At 34.6% G+C, this 18,731-nt stretch overlaps 1 protein-coding gene across 8 annotated transcripts in view; it reads left to right on the forward strand.

The window, feature by feature from the left end:
- INPP4B (inositol polyphosphate-4-phosphatase type II B) overlaps positions 1 to 18,731 on the forward strand; it is a 579,259-nt gene that overhangs the window by 422,021 nt on the left and 138,507 nt on the right. For all 8 annotated transcript variants that reach the window (XM_074338475.2, XM_019730782.3, XM_074338478.2 and 5 more), the window contains one exon: positions 4,235 to 4,382. In XM_074338475.2, coding sequence (XP_074194576.1) covers positions 4,235 to 4,382 — 148 coding nt within the window. The remainder of the gene's footprint in view (positions 1 to 4,234; positions 4,383 to 18,731) is intronic.

The following is an 18,731-nucleotide window of genomic DNA, read 5'->3' on the forward strand; positions in this document are numbered from 1 at the left end:
GTCTCTTATATGAAGAAAAATTTGGCATCAGTGGAGAGGCAGAGCTTAAAGTGACAGATTCATTTGCACAGCTGAAGTGTATGTGCAGAACTGTCAAAATTTTATCTCTGCTATAAGGGAGAAGCATTAAAAAATTGACAAAAATATTCATCATTTATGGTCCATTGTTCAATATTTGATGCATGAGTACCATGCATTTCTTTTATGTGAGATTGACAAAATCTCCCCACTATTAATCCGGCAAGAATTTTGAGTTGAGAACATCTTATCTGGTCATTTTTGTAAACAGTGCAACAAATTTACATGGTAGTTAAAAGTCAGACCATATTTGTTTTTCATTTTTAAAATTATACTCCAATATATGGTACTTTAGGATACAGAGTAAGAATCCTGCTGGATCAAATTAGGTTGCAAAGTGGATCTCTCTGTATCTACATTGAGATCCTGATAAATACACTCATACATGATTTAGTACTAATGTTTAGAGACCTATGAGTTTTAAAAGATCAGAATTGTATCATGAAAGTTAGATAGAAGACATTATTGGGGATTTTTTTTTTTTTTTTGGATGATCAAGTTGTCTGATTTTTAAAATTATTTGTTCCAATTGTTTCCCTTAAAAACAGCAGTATTCTCATAGAATCCTTGGATGTTGTGTATGGTGGGGTGGTCAGAGGAAAGTTCTGGAGCTCATTAATCGAACTGCCCTTGATTTCTGCTAAAAAAAAAAAGTTTATATTTAGAATGCATTGAAAAACATTAAAATGAAAACAATAAAACCAAAAGTTGAAGGACTAGTTCTGTGATAACAGAAAATTAAGAATTTTGTAATTTGTAACTTAATTCAAAAATACAGATTTTCTAAAAAATTATTATTGTTTTTAAAAAGACAAGAAAAATCCAAGGATTTAAACCATGGTTTGAAAGGTACAAAGATTCTATGTATTTAAAAAAAAAAAAAAGGTTAAAAGGCAGCGCGCATATACTGAGTAGCGATAAACCAAGTAATTGAATATTTATTTAGGTTACTAAGGACATTTTGGAGATTTTTTTTTTTGTCTTACTACAAAAGGATACATTTATATTCCTGATCATGTTAACTATATTAGAATTCATGAGAGTTTATGAATGGTTTAACCTGACTGACACTATATTGAATTCAACACATACTTTTTTTTTTCTCTGACTCTAGAGTTATGACAATAGAGGGTATAGAAAAATTCTTTATATCTTTCAAACATTGTCACATTAAAAATGAATGAAATACCGTGTTTCTTTCACTGGCTATCTGTAAATTCTTATATTACAGATGAAAGAAAATACATCTGATAAGGCCTACTATCCAAAATGTATAAAGAACTCATATAACTCAATAGCAAAAGAAATAAATAATCCAGTTTAAAAAAAAAATGGTAGAGGCTCTGAATAGACATTTTTTCCCAAAGAAAACATACAGATGGCCAACGGGTACATGCAAATATGCTCAACATGACTAATAATCAGGGAGATGCAAATCAAAACCACAGTGAGATATCTCCTCACACCTACTAGCGTGGCTATTAGCAAAAGGACAAGAAATAGCAAGTCTTGGCCAGGATGTGGAGGAAAGGGAACCCTTGTGCACTGTTGTTGGAAATGTAAATTGGTATAGCTGTTATGGAAAACAGCATGAAAGTTCCTCAAAATAATTAAAAATAGAACTATGTAAATCAGCAATTTCACTTCTGAGTATTTATGCAAAGAAAATGAAAACACTACTTCAAAAATATATATACACCTCCATGTTCATTGCGGTATTATTTTCAATGGCCAAGACATGGAAACAACTTAAGTGCCCATCAATGAATGAATGGATAAAGACGATGTGATATATATAAATATATATGTCATATATATAATATATAGTATTATATATAATATATATGGAATATTATTCAGTTATTAAAAAAATAAAATCTTACCATTTGTAACAACATGGACGGACCTTGAGGGCATTATGCTAAGTGAAATATGTTAGACAGAGAAAGACACCATGTGGACTGACTTATATGTGAAAAGGAAGGAAGGAAGGAGGGAGGGAGGGAGGGAGGGAGGGAGGGAGGGAGGGAGGGGGAGAGAGAGAGAGAGAGGGAGAGAGAGAGAGAGAGAGAGAGAGAGAGAGAGAGAGAGAGAGAAAGAAAGAAAGAAAGAAAGAAAGAAAGAAAGAAAGAAAGAAAGAAAGAAAGAAAGAAAGAAAAATGCCAAACTCATAGATACAGAGAGCAGGTTGGTGGTTGCCAGAGGCAGGGGTAGGGGAGTGAAATGGGTGAAGGGAGTCAAAAACTACAAATATCCAATTATAAAATAAATAAGTCATGCGGGTATAATATATAACATGGTGACTCTGATTAATAATACTGTATTGCATATCTGAAAGTTACTAAAAGAATAGATCTTGAGTGTTCTCATCACAAGAAAAATAATGTGCAACTATGTGTGGTGACAGATGAGGCCTATTATATGTAATATATATATATAATATATAAATATATTATATATATTTATTAAATATATTATTTATATACATTATTTATATAATGTATATTATATAATTTAATATATAATGAATAATATATATAATATATAATTATATATTATATATATATATATATATATATATATATATATATACACCACTTACTGTGGTAATCATTTAATAATATATAAAATGTCGAGTCATCACATTATATGCCTGAAATATAATGTTATATGACTATTATACCTCAATAAAAAAGAAACTACATATAGTTAATTTTATATTTGGATCTGTGATATAATCTAATTGACAAAACTTAAAGATCATATTTATGTTAATAATATAATCTCATTGGACACACAACTCTAGATTTTAAATACTGTCTGTCAGTATATTCTACTGTTTTCTGGTTTCTTTTGGTGCTTTTGAAAAGTGAACACTGGCTACTTCTTAGCATGGGGTAGGTAAGTGCACTGGAAGCTTTGAATCTGGTTGTTGAAGAGTGGAATCTTTGAAATCAAGATTTCCAATGTAATATCAATTCTGATAATAATTTATAAACTGTACCTCAAAGAATGAATGGTTACAGAGGAGTGGGTAAACGGATCCTCATTTTAACGTTCAGAAAAATATTATATGTTTACCCACGTAGTGAATGAGATACAGTCTTATAGAACCCTAACATTTTGAAAGGCATTTTACCTTATACATTGGGGAGACATGGACCCACACCCATGCTCAGTATTATTTCAAGCTTACATCCACTTCAATAGCAAATTCTGTTTTTATTCGGCTTTCTTGGTAAACTGGAGCCAAATAGTCTTAGATACTTGATTGGTGATTGATCTGATATATTTTTCCCATTAAGCTTTGGTCTATGAGAGCCTAATAACAATGGAAATAAAATTCTACCCTGAAATACATGGCTTGGAAATATGGTAAAAGTGTTTTCCTCACAAAAAAAGGTATCAAGTATTATTTTAATATCTGGCCCTATACTTTCTGTTTAACTCTTGAAAGCCCTTCATGGTGTGGCCTTATTGCTTCTCTCCGAATCACTGTCCACCCACCCTAAATGCACAGTTTGTTTATAGTCTCCCTGTCTTTCTTCTGATAATATGTGGTTTCAAGAAAATGTGTTATTGGCTCATTGGCACCACTGTATGTATGATATTGAATTGTAATAGATCATAAGCCAAGGAATAAACTTTTCTGACATTTAAGAAATAAATAACTTTTAGTAGTAGGACCATTTAAAACCTCTGAAATAATTTATCACTTGTCACCTACTATAAGTTAACTAAGAGTGATGAGAAGAAATTCAGAAATATAATTTTTCAAAGTGTGTGTTATGTATCAATGCCTATATTTTCATCTATATTTATAAGTATATATGCTTTAAGAAAATCTTTAGACGAGAAAGGAATTAATAGGTGGTAAGTTAAAGAACCACAGTAGCCAGCCACATTTATGAATTAGAATTTGATGTGTCATTTTTAATTTAATAAAGACTATATGTCCCAGAAACTACTGACAAAATAAGATGTAAGAACAAAATTTTTAGAAATTCAAATACACTAATAGCTTATGATAAAAAACAAATTTTGATTAAATAATTAGAATGGTACCCTGATTAATGATTTTGTTAATTGACCTTCACCTAATGTGCGTTTCTTTATCATTTAACCATTAAGCTTTTATTTTTCCCTTTTTCCTCAGTGTTGAAGAACCCAGTGTGTAAATTATATAGATTTCCCACATCTGACAATAAGTGGATGCGAATCCGGGAGCAGATGTCCGAGAGCATACTTTCTTTTCATATTCCTAAGGAATTGATCTCTCTTCACATAAAAGAAGATTTGTGTAGGTAAGAGAACATAATTTATGATTGTCTCTCACATTATTTATTTTCTTCTATAAAACATCTTTTTTCTTAAAGTATGATGATAGCATAAAATTTTAGATCTGCACTGTCCAGTATGGAGGCCATTAGCCCTGTGTGGCTATTAATCACTTAAAATATAACTAGTCTAATTGGAGATGTTCTGTAAATGTAAAATACACATCAGATTTTGAATTATTAGTACATAAACAACAACGATAAAAAAAGACTGATTTTATAGTTGGGATTAAATGAAAAATATTATTAATTTCTGCTGCTTTTTTTTTTCTCTTTAAATATGACTACTAGAAAAATTTTAATTGCATGTGTGACTCCTTTGTGGCTTGCTTTATATTTCTATTGAAAAACTTGGCGTATAGCCAATAACCTGAGATTTGACCTTGTGTCTGTGTGTCTTTACATCATCTGATTTTGGTTGTCATTTCTGTAAGAAATTCCTACTTGGCTCTTCTTTGGACCACTCATCTGTAACAAGACTCTCAGATAGTTAACTTAGTGGTCTGAAAACTCTTTGAGATGATTTATAAAGTATGCTATGTGAATGGACAATATTGTCATGCATCAAAATTAAATCCACTTTTATAGTAAAGCAGAAGCATGTGAGAACTGGTTGTTGATGAGAATTTCTCTGAGCCACAACTAATCGAACGATTTGTTTCTCTGCCTTATACACCTCCAGTGACTTTAAAAGTGCTGGATTCTACATTACGCTGGACACTGTTAAGGCCCTAAATCTCAGACAATTAACAAATCTTGTTAATAGTTAACATTTTGTAATTACTGCAATATACAACAGAGTGTGAAATGTCCAAAATTTGGATTTCTGCCTTAGACTCACATTAGTACGCTAAAGTACTTACTAGTGTTGTGCCCCTTTGGTAGACTCTGCTGTCCCCAGGAATGCCACATTGACCCAAACCAGTGAGCCCACCATGGACAGGGCAGGGCAAACTGGCAGCGTGGACAATACAATTATAAGCCTCTTAACAACATTTTGGTCAATGACAGACTGCATATGCAATTGTGGTCCCATAAAATTATAATGGAGCTGAAAAATTTCTATTGCCTACTGATGTCATAGCAGCCAGGAACTCATAGCAACATAAAGCATTGCTCACGTGTTTGTGGTGACACTGGTGTAAATAAAACTACTGTTCTGCCCATCCTATAAAAGTGTATCACTTACAATCACGTACAGTCCTTAATACTTGGTAATGATAATAAACAAATATGTTACTAATTTGTGTATTTACTATACTGTACTTTTATTGTTATTTTAGAGTGTACTTCCTTTTTAAAAAAGTTTGCTATAAAACAGAAGCCGGGCTTTGCCAACAGCAGCCCATATATCTTGTGTTTGCCGCACCTATTGATTGCATCATTTTCTCTTGTGCTTGATTTAATCTCATGTTGTTTTGTGCAGTAACGTGCTGTACAGGCTTGTAGCCTAGGAGCAATAGTCCAGGCCATATGGCCGGGTGTGTAGTAGGCTGTACCATCTAGGTCTGTGTACGTGCGCTCTATGATGTTCACTCAATGACAAAATCACCTAATGACATATTTCTCAGAATGTATTCCTGTAGTTAGCCGTGCGTGACCGTATTTGTTAGGTAGGAATGCCTGCCAAAATAGTATATATCCAAATGAGGAGAAAAGAAAAAGAAAACAGAAGCTGGATTTTAGGGAAAATCAGACAGAAAACTGGATTATAATAAAACAACCTGGATCTAGGGAACTAAAGTTGGAAAGAGGGACAAGAAAGTGGATATTTGAGAGTAGCAGATTGAGGATAACCAGGCCACAGAAAGCAGACAACAGGTATTGACTCAGACCAAGAGAAGCTATAAGATGCACAGGAACCTAAACAGGCTACTTAAAAGCGCCTGCTGCAAGAAGGAATTAATGTAAGCCAAGTTATTCAGTACTGTCCCCACTTAGAACTAGTACAAAGAGTAGGTGATAAGCAAAACAAATTCCCAGGGAGGGTAAGCAGGCGCATGCGTTAGACTAGAGGAGCATGGAGTTTGGATCTCCTGAGTCATAAAAGAATGATCATTTTCACCATTGTATTCTGACGTTTGGACACTAAGAACCACTCCTACTAGAGTCCCATAAAGGTCACATTTCATACAGAAATGTGAACATACGGAAATTCATATGGGAAGAACAATTGTTCCCCGCAGCAGTTATAGGACAAGGAAGGGCTCCCAGGAGACAAGCCTAAGTTAGAGGTGTCAGGCAGAACCTCGCCCCTTTTTTTCAGCTGAGAACCACCGAAGAGGAGTTGCAGATGTAAGAAGTTAGGGCTCAGCCTTACCCTATAAAATGACACCTGAAAGCTACATCTAATTTAGCCGTTCTAAATTCCCCACTAAAATATCTATCAAGACCCAGAAAATGGAAAATGATGTTTCCTATTATCTGAACTCGATTAACGTCATACTATGGTATGCTACAGAACCCAATGGCTAACCATTAGGCTATTGTTTTGGGATTGAAAATCGTAGTTAATGGACCACTAATGCTATTTCATCTAAAAATACAGCAAGCTCATGAGAAAGAAAGTGAAGAGAAAGACCCCTATTGCTGCCCCAATCTGTCTTTGGTCATCAGTTTAGGAACCCCCTCAAGGCAAGGCAGCTGACTTGCGCATGTCTACCACTTCTGAGGCCTCCCTGTGCTCTCCTGCACCCCTGCCTCCACTCCCACTCCCATTCACATCTCTTGTCTGTCCATTCTCTGATAGTAAATACCAGGGGGGAAATGATGAGGAGGGAATAAGGAAAAAGCAGCCATTAAACCATTGCATTTTTGTACGTATGTATATCCTCTGTAATTACTGTTTTACTATTTTTTTTAACACCCATCTTGTGTTAATAGTGGCGTCCACCCATCCTGTTCTCTTGCCTTTCTCTTCTCTGTATCTCTATTTTCCTATGTATTCGCAGCAAAAAAAAAAAAAAAAAAAAAAAAAGCAAACTCACATGGAAGGGGAAGTTTTGATGGAGACAAAGGAACAGTGCCTTCAAATGGAAAGTTCCCTTGCAAGGGACAAAACTAGAAACTGTCATCAGTATGCACTGAGAATTGTTCAGGGGAGAAAATCCTATTTCAATCTTATGTAACTAAGCTATATAAAAACCTGATAGATTCTGAAAATTGGCTAAGCTCTGTAATGACCATCCTGTTACATACACCTTTTGGTTTCTCCAACTCCTTTTCTGTGTAAATGTCCCATCATTAGAATGTTTTTAAAAAAATTTAACAATGAATCCTTAAAATGTTATGAAGAAAAGGAGAAAAAAATCACACTGAAGACCCAAAAGGGAAATAGAAAAATATTATAGGAGAATTGACTAGCCATCTCAGTAGAGCATATGAAGGTGTGGTTGTTATGAAACAGAATCAGAAAGTCAAAGAAAAGAACCATCATCCTTTAGGGAAAATGCCAAGAAGAAAAGGATAACGGAGGGAATAATGAAACTTTAAATTGCAGCAGCCAAATTAAATCCACAGAGGCAGCAGAAGAGAACAGATATGGCACTGAAAATAGTATCAGTAGTGTGGAACATAAAACATGATGAGCTCTTCTCAAATGCCAAACAGGTGAAAAAAGTTTAAAACGGTGAGAGATGTTACATGTGCAGGACACAGAGTTAGAAACTACCAAATGATTTTAAGTGTTCTTGGGGAAGAATAATTAGTGCAAAAAGTTTGCAGAAGAAAACAAAGAAACAAAAATAGTGAAAACTTATGCAGTTTTTTTTTCTTTTGTATGCTAAAATCAGGCTAATCATTCACTTGTCTGCAGAAGCCCATTGAATAACATCTGCTGATTTTTGAGAGGTAAAGGCTGTGACCCTACTTTATTATATAGGGTCAGGTTATGAATATTTTATGAATGAAGGCAATGGAAACTACATATTTAAATATGCAGGAGCTCAGAAAATGTCACCCACAAAACTTTCTTAGAAAATCTACTTGAAGATATATATGCCATCCAACTGAAAAAATAATTTAAGAATTATTTTTATAATGTAATATAAATTAATATCATATAAAACTAAATTATAATATAAAATTCACATGATATAACATATTGTGTTTCCCCAAAAATAAGACCTAGCTGGACAATCAACTCTAATGCGTCTTTTGGAGCAGAAATTAATATAAGACCCAGTATTATATTATATTATATTATATTATATTATATTATATTATATTATATTATATTATATTATATTATATGAGACTCGGTCCTATATTATATTAAAATAAGACCGGGTCTTATATTAATTTTTGCTCCAAAAGATGCTTTAGAGCTGATTGTCTGGCTAGGTCTTATTTTCGGGGAAACACAGTAATATAAGTTAAGATTATAAGAACAGGACATTGTCCTGCAAAAGGACTTGAAACGGTTTTTTTCTTGGTTGAGTGGAAAACTTGGACAGATCTGTACTCTAAAGTTCTTTTTTTCAGCATCTTTTAACCCTAGTCTTATTCAAATCCCAGAAAGTATGTAACTTCCCACAGCCTCCTTCCCAACCCCACACTTTCTCTCTAACTCATTTGTTTTTCACATTTTCATTCCATCTACTCTAATCCCGGCCACCATTATTTCTAGCCTGTGACACAACAGTCTACTGATGACTTTTCTGCTATGGCCTTACTTCCTCAAAATCCAGGGCTCACTTACAGATTCCCACAATTTGATTGAAAATGTTATAAAATGCAGATTTCCAGTAGGAGCTTTCTGGAGACAGTCTTGTTATTTAACATCTTGAGAACTATACTAGAATTATGTGTTGGGAAGGGAAGAGGGAGAGGTTCGGCTTACAAAGTCCTCAGTATAGCACCTTGCTTCTGAAAATTTTACCGAATTACTCCACAGTCATCATGCATAGGGGATTTAGCATTGGAAAGCAGACCAATTATTTGATCTAGCATACTTGAAGGATGGGGAAATGGGGACTGGTTTATTATGGAGTTATTATAATGGAAGGAAAGGGGGAGTGACATGTTGAGGACAGCTGAGAGTTCCTAAATACATAGAAGGGGTGTGTGTGTGTGACTGTGTGTATGTGTATCTTTGCCTGTGTTTATAATACTTCAGGCTTTGCAATTCTTCAACTTGGGTTGCATGCAGACAAGTTATGTAGGTCTTGCCAGACTACAACCTATAAAATTTTTATAGTTTGTTTTAGTGTTGCCACATATTTTGTTTATGTTGAGAATTTTCTTCAGCTTTTGTACTACTACGAAGTTCTGCTATGCTCAGTTTACATTGAAATATGTTAGTTATTAGGTAAAATGATTATACCCATAGCCTTGAAGCTCCGTGACAACTACAAACACGGTATTAAATCACAGTGTGCACACATATATGTTTAGAAGGGAGGTTCTGGTGGCCGTACAGCATTTGGCTTTATCAAAAAGGCATACATGTCTACACTATAAAATGATGTTTGAAAACCTATAATGGTACAAAAAGTTTTAAAGAAATGAAATATTTCAGGGAAAATGAACCTCATGGTCAATAAAACTCCCCGGGAAAACATTAGTTTGATTTATATGATGTATTTTTATCTTTTTTTCTTTCTTCATTTCTTTCCTATACATATTTTTCTTCAGTGAACCCAAGGTTGGGGAAAGAGAGAAACTCCGTGGCATAGCGTTGGTAGTTTAGAAGAAAAGATAAGAATATTTTATAACAATTAACTTGAAGGTTTTCTTAGGTTTTATAATATATATATATGTATATATATATTTGTATATATGTATATATATAATATATGTATATATAATATATGTATATATGTATTATATATATTTATAATATATATAGATATATATATAGATATATCTATCTATCTATCTCTCTCTATATATATATTTGTGTTTATCATGCAGAGAAACAATCTTGTAAATAAAATATAAAAAATCTGAACCAAAATACTTCAGTAGAGAAAATGTGATAGAGTTTGGGACATATGAACTTTAAATAAAAGTTTTATTACCACTTCTTTGATAGAATGTACACACTTTGTCTTCGATGTTCGTATTTGTAAATGTTGTGCATATACTAAATTTGTGGTGATAAAATACTTGAAGACAGACACTTGTTGAACACTATATAGTTCAAATATTCTGTTTTCTATATTTTAGAACTGTATTGTAGAACTATGATAAACATGTCTATATATCAATCTATTTCTTGAACGCAGTGTATTCTTATCTAAGAAAAAGACGGTCAGTAAGATATTTTGAAATCCCAGGTTGAAAGTCTAGTTGCTGCCCGGAGATCTATGTTTCAGAAACAGCTTCTACGTGTTCACTTTAATAGTATCATATACTGTTAACTTGCTTTTCTAACCACTATATCTACTTTGAGAAAAATGCAGAAGATACTTAATTTTCTGATCTTGTACCTTAAAGCATTTCGTGACTTTCATTAAAAAAATGGGTTCATTTTATTTCAAACTGATAATACCACAAGAGTGCCTTTTTAAAAATGTTAAAAGTATGGATTAAGAATTATAAACTAAAAGAGTAGAATATATTCAGGTAAATTCTATTTCAAAAACATCCTCATTATACAAAAAAAGATATACAGTAGGATTTTACAATATTGTGACCCAGCCGGTCCATTTAATATGTTTTGACATTCTGAAATATAATTTATGTTCTGTTTTCAAACTATGTATTACCAGACAAGATTTCCGTGTCTCATGGGCTACAAGGCAAGTAGACCTACTTTTCCAGCCTCATCTTCTGCCTTGTTTATTTTGGCATGGCGGAAACACATGCTTTTTGAGATCTCTATCAGCATTCCCATACTTAGATAAAATAAAGGCTCACTGAAAATCTTTACTGACCTTAAAGAAACCTTGATTAGTGGGGAAAAGTAATAGGGAGCCAGCTATTCTATTTAGGCATTTTATATATCAAATGAACCTCAAACTGATGAATCTCATAGATGTTTTTATAACGTTGTGTCTCTTCCACTTTATTTCTCTTTGTGTTTCTTTCTCTATCTCTCGTGCTTGCTCTATCTGAGAAAAATCTTAAGTCCTAGAGATCCAAAAAGGATACATAACAAGATCACATCAGGACGCCACTGTTGATTCATACCTGATTGGTGTTATTTCTTCTGTGCATTTTTCTTCATACAATGTTGATGCACAGTTGGAGGACGGCATGGCATGCTATTTATCATGGGAAGCGCATTTGCCCTACCAACTCCTAGCGCTGAGGGCAGATGCTGTGTGCCATTAAGTCCATCATTATGGATTCTTGGTCTCATTTAATGAGAGGTCCTGTCGAGCGCTTAGTATCACCAAGCTGGTGATAGAAATATGTGTTTGATTTTGCTGTTTGGGTATTACAATATCCCCACAGGAACAAATAAGGCAAAACTCATCCAGAAGCACATTTTTTTTCCTATTGTGCCAAGATTCTTGTTTAAAATGAATTGACTAAGGGAGAGTGTGTTGTAATGCTAAAATCACAGGACTGGAATAATTATTGACCTGTGTTCAGAAACTGTATCTGCCACTTGATATATACTGGTAATTTTTTTAAAATTATGTAATCACTCAATTTCAATATATATACATATATATAAATATATATTTACTTTTTTAGGTAATAACATTATCATTTATCCTGCAGGGCTATTATAGTATTTAAATGAACAATCAGAAGACTCTAAGATGACAATAGGGTTTTGTCTTGAGGGGTGTGTGTGTGTGTGTGTGTGTGTGTGTGTGTGTAAGTGCAACTCTGGGTTTGAAACCTGGCTCCCCCAACTCCACTTAATACCTATGTGACATGGCACAATTTAAGTGTTTTAATCTTCAGTTTCCTCAGCTGTAAAGAAGGGATTAACTAATACACGCATATGGTTAGTGTGAGCTAATGATGAAAACACCTGGTGCATACATGCATAGGCCTTTTATATGTGGAAACCTCTCTTACCATTTATGTAAAGAATCATATAAACAGGAGACACTCGACATATCACAGCTGTTATTGTTGTTGTTGTTCATCTTAGCTGAATGTTGACAGTGTTTCAGACAAAAAGGTCTATAATTCATTTTAACCTCCTTTAGCTTACAAACCTAGCACACCTCATAAGTATGCAACCCTACTATATGGTCCCACAAATTCTAGGCAGCCAGAAAAGCAGACTAGGCATGTCTTCTCCCACCAAGTGTTTGGTGCTGAGAGTGATTTTGGAATGATAGGCTTCAGATTGGTTAGGGCCTTCTGAGCCAAACTTGTCAATTGTCTTTTGCTGTTGTTGTACTCTTCCTAGACTCTCGCATAACACATGGCATGTAATAAGCACTCAGTAATAAAATCCTTTCCTAAGAACAACTGGAATTGTGAGTAGAGGATGGCATGATTACATTTAGAAAAAGGGAGGCAAGTGTGGAAAGATAAAACAATTTAGGAGATATTGTAGTTGCCTAGGCAAATGATGATGGTGGCTTAGACCAGGTTGGTGGTGGTGGTGGGAAATAGAGAAATGTACATACATTTGAGATTTTTTAAGGAGCTAAAATCAACAGGACTTGGGGATGGATTCCATCTGGAAGTAAAGTGCTCAGGATGAGAAGCATTCTGACGTGCGTAACTAAGGAGATAAGTTTCATTAATTGGTACATGAAATAGTGGGAAAGTCGCAGGTTTAGAAGACAAAGGAGCCCTCTTTGACTTTTAGTGGAACCATCTAGGTCTGTGTTATCCAGTACATTAGCTATTTGCCCCATGTGACTCTTTAGATTTAGGTTAAAATTCGTTCAAATTCAATGAAATTAAAAAGTTAGTTCCTCAGTCACCTTAGTCACATTTTAAGTGCTCAATAGCCCTATATGGCTAGTAGCCATCATATTAAATAGCATGACTCCAGAACATTTCCATCAGTACAGAGAGCTCTTTGACCAGCACTGATCTAAGATAACCATTAGTGACATCTATAAATTGAAAAAAAAAAAAAAAAAAAGAGAGAGATATAGTAACATACAACTGTCCTTTCTCCCTGCCCATTGGAATTTAATATGGACAATGAGAAGGCTGACATCCACCTTTCTAGTTTACCCTTATAGGCAAAAGATAGAAGAACTTTTGTTTTTTTCTTCCCAAGTGGATAGTATCAACATATATGTTCTGTGCTGTGATTTCTAGTGGGAGTGAGATTGTGTTATATTTCTAATGGCGAGTCCATCTAGTGTAGTAGTTTAAAGCATGACACCAAACACAAACCCCTTAGGCTTATCCCAACTCTGTTACTCACTATCTGGGTGCTCTTGGATAGATTACTATCTTCTCTGAGTTTCAGTTTCATCATTTGTAAAATAAGGATGATAATAATAACGACAGCTACTTCAGTGGGCTGTTGTACACAGTGAATGATTGAATGTTCTCAAAGTTCTTACTCCAGTGCTGGGCATAAGGCAGCATGATACGCCTGCATTCACATTCATTAAGTGACTAGATAATAAATGAGAATTTTATTTTGTTGCTTGACATTCCAGCAGTTACGATAGCCAAGACTGTCTGGTAAGGGTATACTTGAGCCAAATATTTGAACCAGCTCTCTGTTGACCTCGGTGGAAGGTACATTCAGATGACTCCCTCAGGTCAGATTCTAGTCTTGTCCTCCTATTCAAGAATACTACCTTATCTTTGAAGAAACTATACTCATCAGGAATTAAAATAAAAAAGAGAATAAGATTTGTAGTCACATCACCTGAATGTGAGTCTAGATTCCGCTACTTACTAGCTAGTAATATAGCATTAAACAAGTCACCCTACTTCTCAATTATATTCTTCTCACTTGTCCAGAGCAATGTTATTCAATAGAACTTTCCATAATGATGGAAATCTTCTAAACTGCACTGTCTAATATGAGAGCTTTGTGGCTATTGTGCACTTGAAATGTGCCTGGTGCAACGGAATTTTTAATTTTGCTTGGTCCAGCTCTGAACAATTATCTCTGAGGATAGTTTTGTAAATAAAAAAGAGATACATTCTATACAAAAGTAACCTTGATCACCCGGAAAGTCTTATGCTGACCACCAGAGAGCCCTACGGCCAAGCATTTGGGGCGCGTCCTAAACTCCATCTACTTACGAAGTATAACTCGGTGACATTCTCACTGCAGGTCCAGGGGTGAGCATTGGAAGAGAAAATACCCAGAAATGTTTGCAACGTCTAAAAGTATGGACAGGAATAATGAAAAGGAATGAGTGTGCTCGCACACTTTCGTGCTCCACCAGCCCTTCGTCAGGGGTTAGTAATCATGGCGACCTAGGATAAAAAGGCAGGTGATCAATGTATGTGGGCTTAGGAGAAACTTCATATAACATGCCACCATTTTAAACGTAAGTGGAACACTGAGCTTGACGATTTAAAAAGATAGATGTTGTCCATATCTGATAACTTTAAAACAAACTCCAAAGGATAAATAAGACATTAGTTAGAAGTAAATAAACACCAAATCACCTTTATCAGGAAAAGCAAATAGACTCTTAGGATGGAATAAGACCTGCTTATGATTCCTCATTTTGTTTCTAATGCAGTTACCTAAAATTAAATTATAGAATTTGGCTGTTTGTCAGATGCAAACAGATTCTGTGATTGCAACTAAATCCTGTACATACTGTTCTCCAATTCTTAGTCTTAGCATAGAACTTGAAACCTCCTTAAGTGTGTTGTACTACAAAATTCACTTATTTTAATGCCAAGTGAAAATCAGAGTGAATTACTACTCAGAATATCCAGTCATTTTTCAGTGAAATTGTGGCTCGTGGATTGCAACATTAAGCACATTGTCATTTTCAAAAATGCATTTCTTTAATAAAAAAAAGGCTGTGATTTATGGATGTCATTTTTATTCCTGTATGGGTGAAAGCACAGACAGTTTGAATGGTGGGTTGAAAATACTACGAGATCTGACATCAAGTTGAACTTTGTTCAGTTTTATGGTGTCACCCAGTCACTTTATGAAATTGAAGCCACCCACAAGTCATTTATGTAGTCTATTCTTCATTGACTATTTAGTATTTTTTTTTTCCCTAATGGGTACTTTTTTATGACTTCTTTTGGGCTTGACTTAATGTCTAATTTTGCATAATGAATGAAAGCAGCTTGGCTATTAAACTTTCCATCCATGTATACCCATGTGAAGTTTTAGATTGTGATAGCTACCAAAAGGTTCTATTTAAATTGTATAGTTATTTTTATTCTACAAAATAACATTTTAATGTCTTTATTACTCTTATCTTATCCTTTTGTATCTAAGCTTTCATCAGAGTAGTTGGTCTTACAAAATTCTTGTGAAAGAATTAACTATTATATATTCAGGCATTCTTTGTTACAAAAATTTTAATAATTTCAGGAATTCTTGAATTTACATACCCAAGTTTTTAAAGCTTACCATTCTGGGTTCAGACTTATATTAAAATAGGTGCTCAGATGTGGAACTTTGGCCTCAGAACTAGAGAGATTTCTTGTTCATGTCCCTTAGACAAGCTAAGCATCTCTATAGTCATTTTTCTTTTGGAAAAAGTCTATGGAGTATTTGTAAAATGTGGTGAGAGGAATAAAAAGCCATGAAAGCACCTACATGATCCTCTAGATGTTTTCGTCTCAATTCACCTCCCAAATTCTTTTGCACCAAGCAGAGAGAAATTTTTGTGATGGAATTGCTGCCTATAGTTGCATATTAGGGTTCCCCAGAGAAACAGAACCAGTAAGATGTGATTGTGTGTGTGTGTGTGTGTGTGTGTGTGTGTGTGTGTGTGTGTAGAGAGAGAGAGAGAGAGAGAGAGAGAAAGAGAGAGAGAGAGAGAGAGAGAGAGAGAGAGAGAGAGAAATTATGATGGCTGACAAGTTCTAAGATCTTCAAGGTGAGCTGGCAAGTTAGAGACCCATGAGAGCTGATGCTATAGCCCTAGTCCAAAGGTAAGCAGATTTGAGACCCAGGAAAAGCCAGTGTTTCAGTTCGAGTCCGAAGGCAGGAAAAAATTCAATGTCTGAGTTCAAAGTCAGTATGGCAGATTGACAGGCAGGATTCTCTATTAATTGAGAGAGGGTCAGCCTTTTTGCTCTGTTCAGGCTTTCAACTGATTTGCATGAGGCCCACCCAAAGAAAGGAGGTCAATCAGCTTTACTCAGCCAATTCAAATGTTGATTTTATCTAGAAACACCCGCATAGAAATCTACAATAACATTTGACCAAATGTCTGAACAACCTGTGGTCAAGTTGACACATAAAATCAACCATCACAGTAAGAAATTTCATGTGAAGATATATTTTCAAATCTTTCTCTATCCCTAAAAAATACTTGACCAATCCAGGGTTACATTCCTACATCATACAAGATTAGAGGACTCAACAATGGCTCCTTTATCTATTGTATCTGTCCATTTTAACTAGGGCAGAGCTCAGCATTCTACTTTGGGTTTAGTTTATATTCTGACTCTATGTTAAATTTCAAGAAAATCTCCACACAATACTCTCCAAGAAAATCTTTCATTCATTCAGTCAGCAGCCTATATTGAACACTTCCCATCAACTAAGGACTGTGGTAGGACAAAAATGTGAATAACACAAGTCTCTCTCACAGGCTCAGAGCAAATTTTTCCCATGTTGGAATTCCCCCCTTGAATACATCATCAGTAGACTTTAAAACTATGTTTTAAATAGAAGCTTTAAACAGAAGCTAAACTTTCTCTTCTTTTTTGCTATGTTCTATTTTGGTAGTTTTGAGCCTAATTTTATGTCTTTTCAGCAGGAACTTTTTTTTCTTTTTTTAATGAACAGAACTGTGATGGAATTCCAATATTAATCAAAGAGATTCAGTTGGAGCTGGTGGGTCTGGTGGGTGTCGCATATAAGGAAAAAGGCCCAATGCCTGTCCATTACTAGAATTCCCTTTTGTACAACACCCTCCCCTGTCCCTCTAGCCACAACACCCCCAAGGGTGTAAGGAACACAGTTAAAAAACAATTTATCTATTTAATATTCTTGCTAATGTCTTACGTAATATACGTAAACATTTTAAAGCAGGTTTGGCTATTTATTTTCCAGTTTCCCTATGACCCGTTTTGTGTTCAATTAGTTCTCTTCATTCTTCACACAGCATTTTTTATGTTTTCTTTTTAATCTCATTTTATCTTTATGTTATTCCATAGTCTATGTTTCCAACTTGTCATATACTTAGTAGTGTGTTTTGTGTTATGGAAGGTTCAGAGGATCGTAATGACCTCCAATAACTTGTAATTTTACTGAAGAGAAAAACATCTAGTTTTGAAATAGTTAAACAAGGTAAGACAAAACAAGTCATATAGACTAAAAATATGCCATAAGATTACTTCATCAAGTATTAGTAAGAATGTCCTACTTAATGGGTGGAATGCCAAGATCCATAGAGCATTAGCTATTTCTCAAGTAGACCTTAGCAATTTGTCTCCTCTGTGATTTATTTTATATAATTTGCCTTTTATTTTTGTAGGTAGCAGAGCAAAAGGGGATAGCTGGCAGTAAGTGCCAAAAAATGTTTAACGTGTAAGAGGCCTAACTCAAAAATTTGAATATTCAGTCTGTTCTTCCCAACTTCCTATGTCTGTCTGTTGGACTCTTGGAAAATTAGGAGTTGGAGACAGGCTAGAAGATTTGTTTTAGAGATAGAACTCCTGTGAGAGTAAAGCAATGAATTCGTAAGAGATTTATGTGTTTAGCAGGGCAGTGAATTTTTCAGAAAGAAATTTCTGTTTTTACTGTTATCAGGTAGCAATTGCAGGAAACATCTTTTGAAAGCAGAAGCTGTTGTTCCTGTGAATAAATGAGAATATTTATAGATAGAGAAGGGCTATTTTTAAATTATTGTTCTGTGGATTAAAAATGCATTTCTCCAACTCATCTACTTGGCCATTCACACCAAAGTCTTAGTAAAGATGTGTAACTATTTAATTATAATGCTGATGCCAGATTTCTGTTAAGATAAATGCAGTGACACGCAGACTGGACCACAGGAGCCATATCTATGAGTCTCGTAATACTGGACACCACTATGCACTTGAAAATATTTTCGAGAATATCGTTTACCAGGCACTGCATACCTAGTAACTGTGTCATTCAAACTGAGAGATTCAGAAGTGAAAATCCTAAATTATAATTTATCCTTTGTTCAAGTTTGACGTTAACAGTACATGAAAGTTCACAAATGTTAATTCTAAAAGTCAATAGGCTGTGGTGCTAAACCCCACCCACTCAACATACGAGTATGTTCATTAAGTACCTTC

This window comes from Rhinolophus sinicus, chromosome 15, assembly GCF_057876585.1.
Source record: "Rhinolophus sinicus isolate RSI-liver-muscle chromosome 15, RSI-T2T, whole genome shotgun sequence".
Classification (NCBI taxonomy): domain Eukaryota; kingdom Metazoa; phylum Chordata; class Mammalia; order Chiroptera; family Rhinolophidae; genus Rhinolophus; species Rhinolophus sinicus.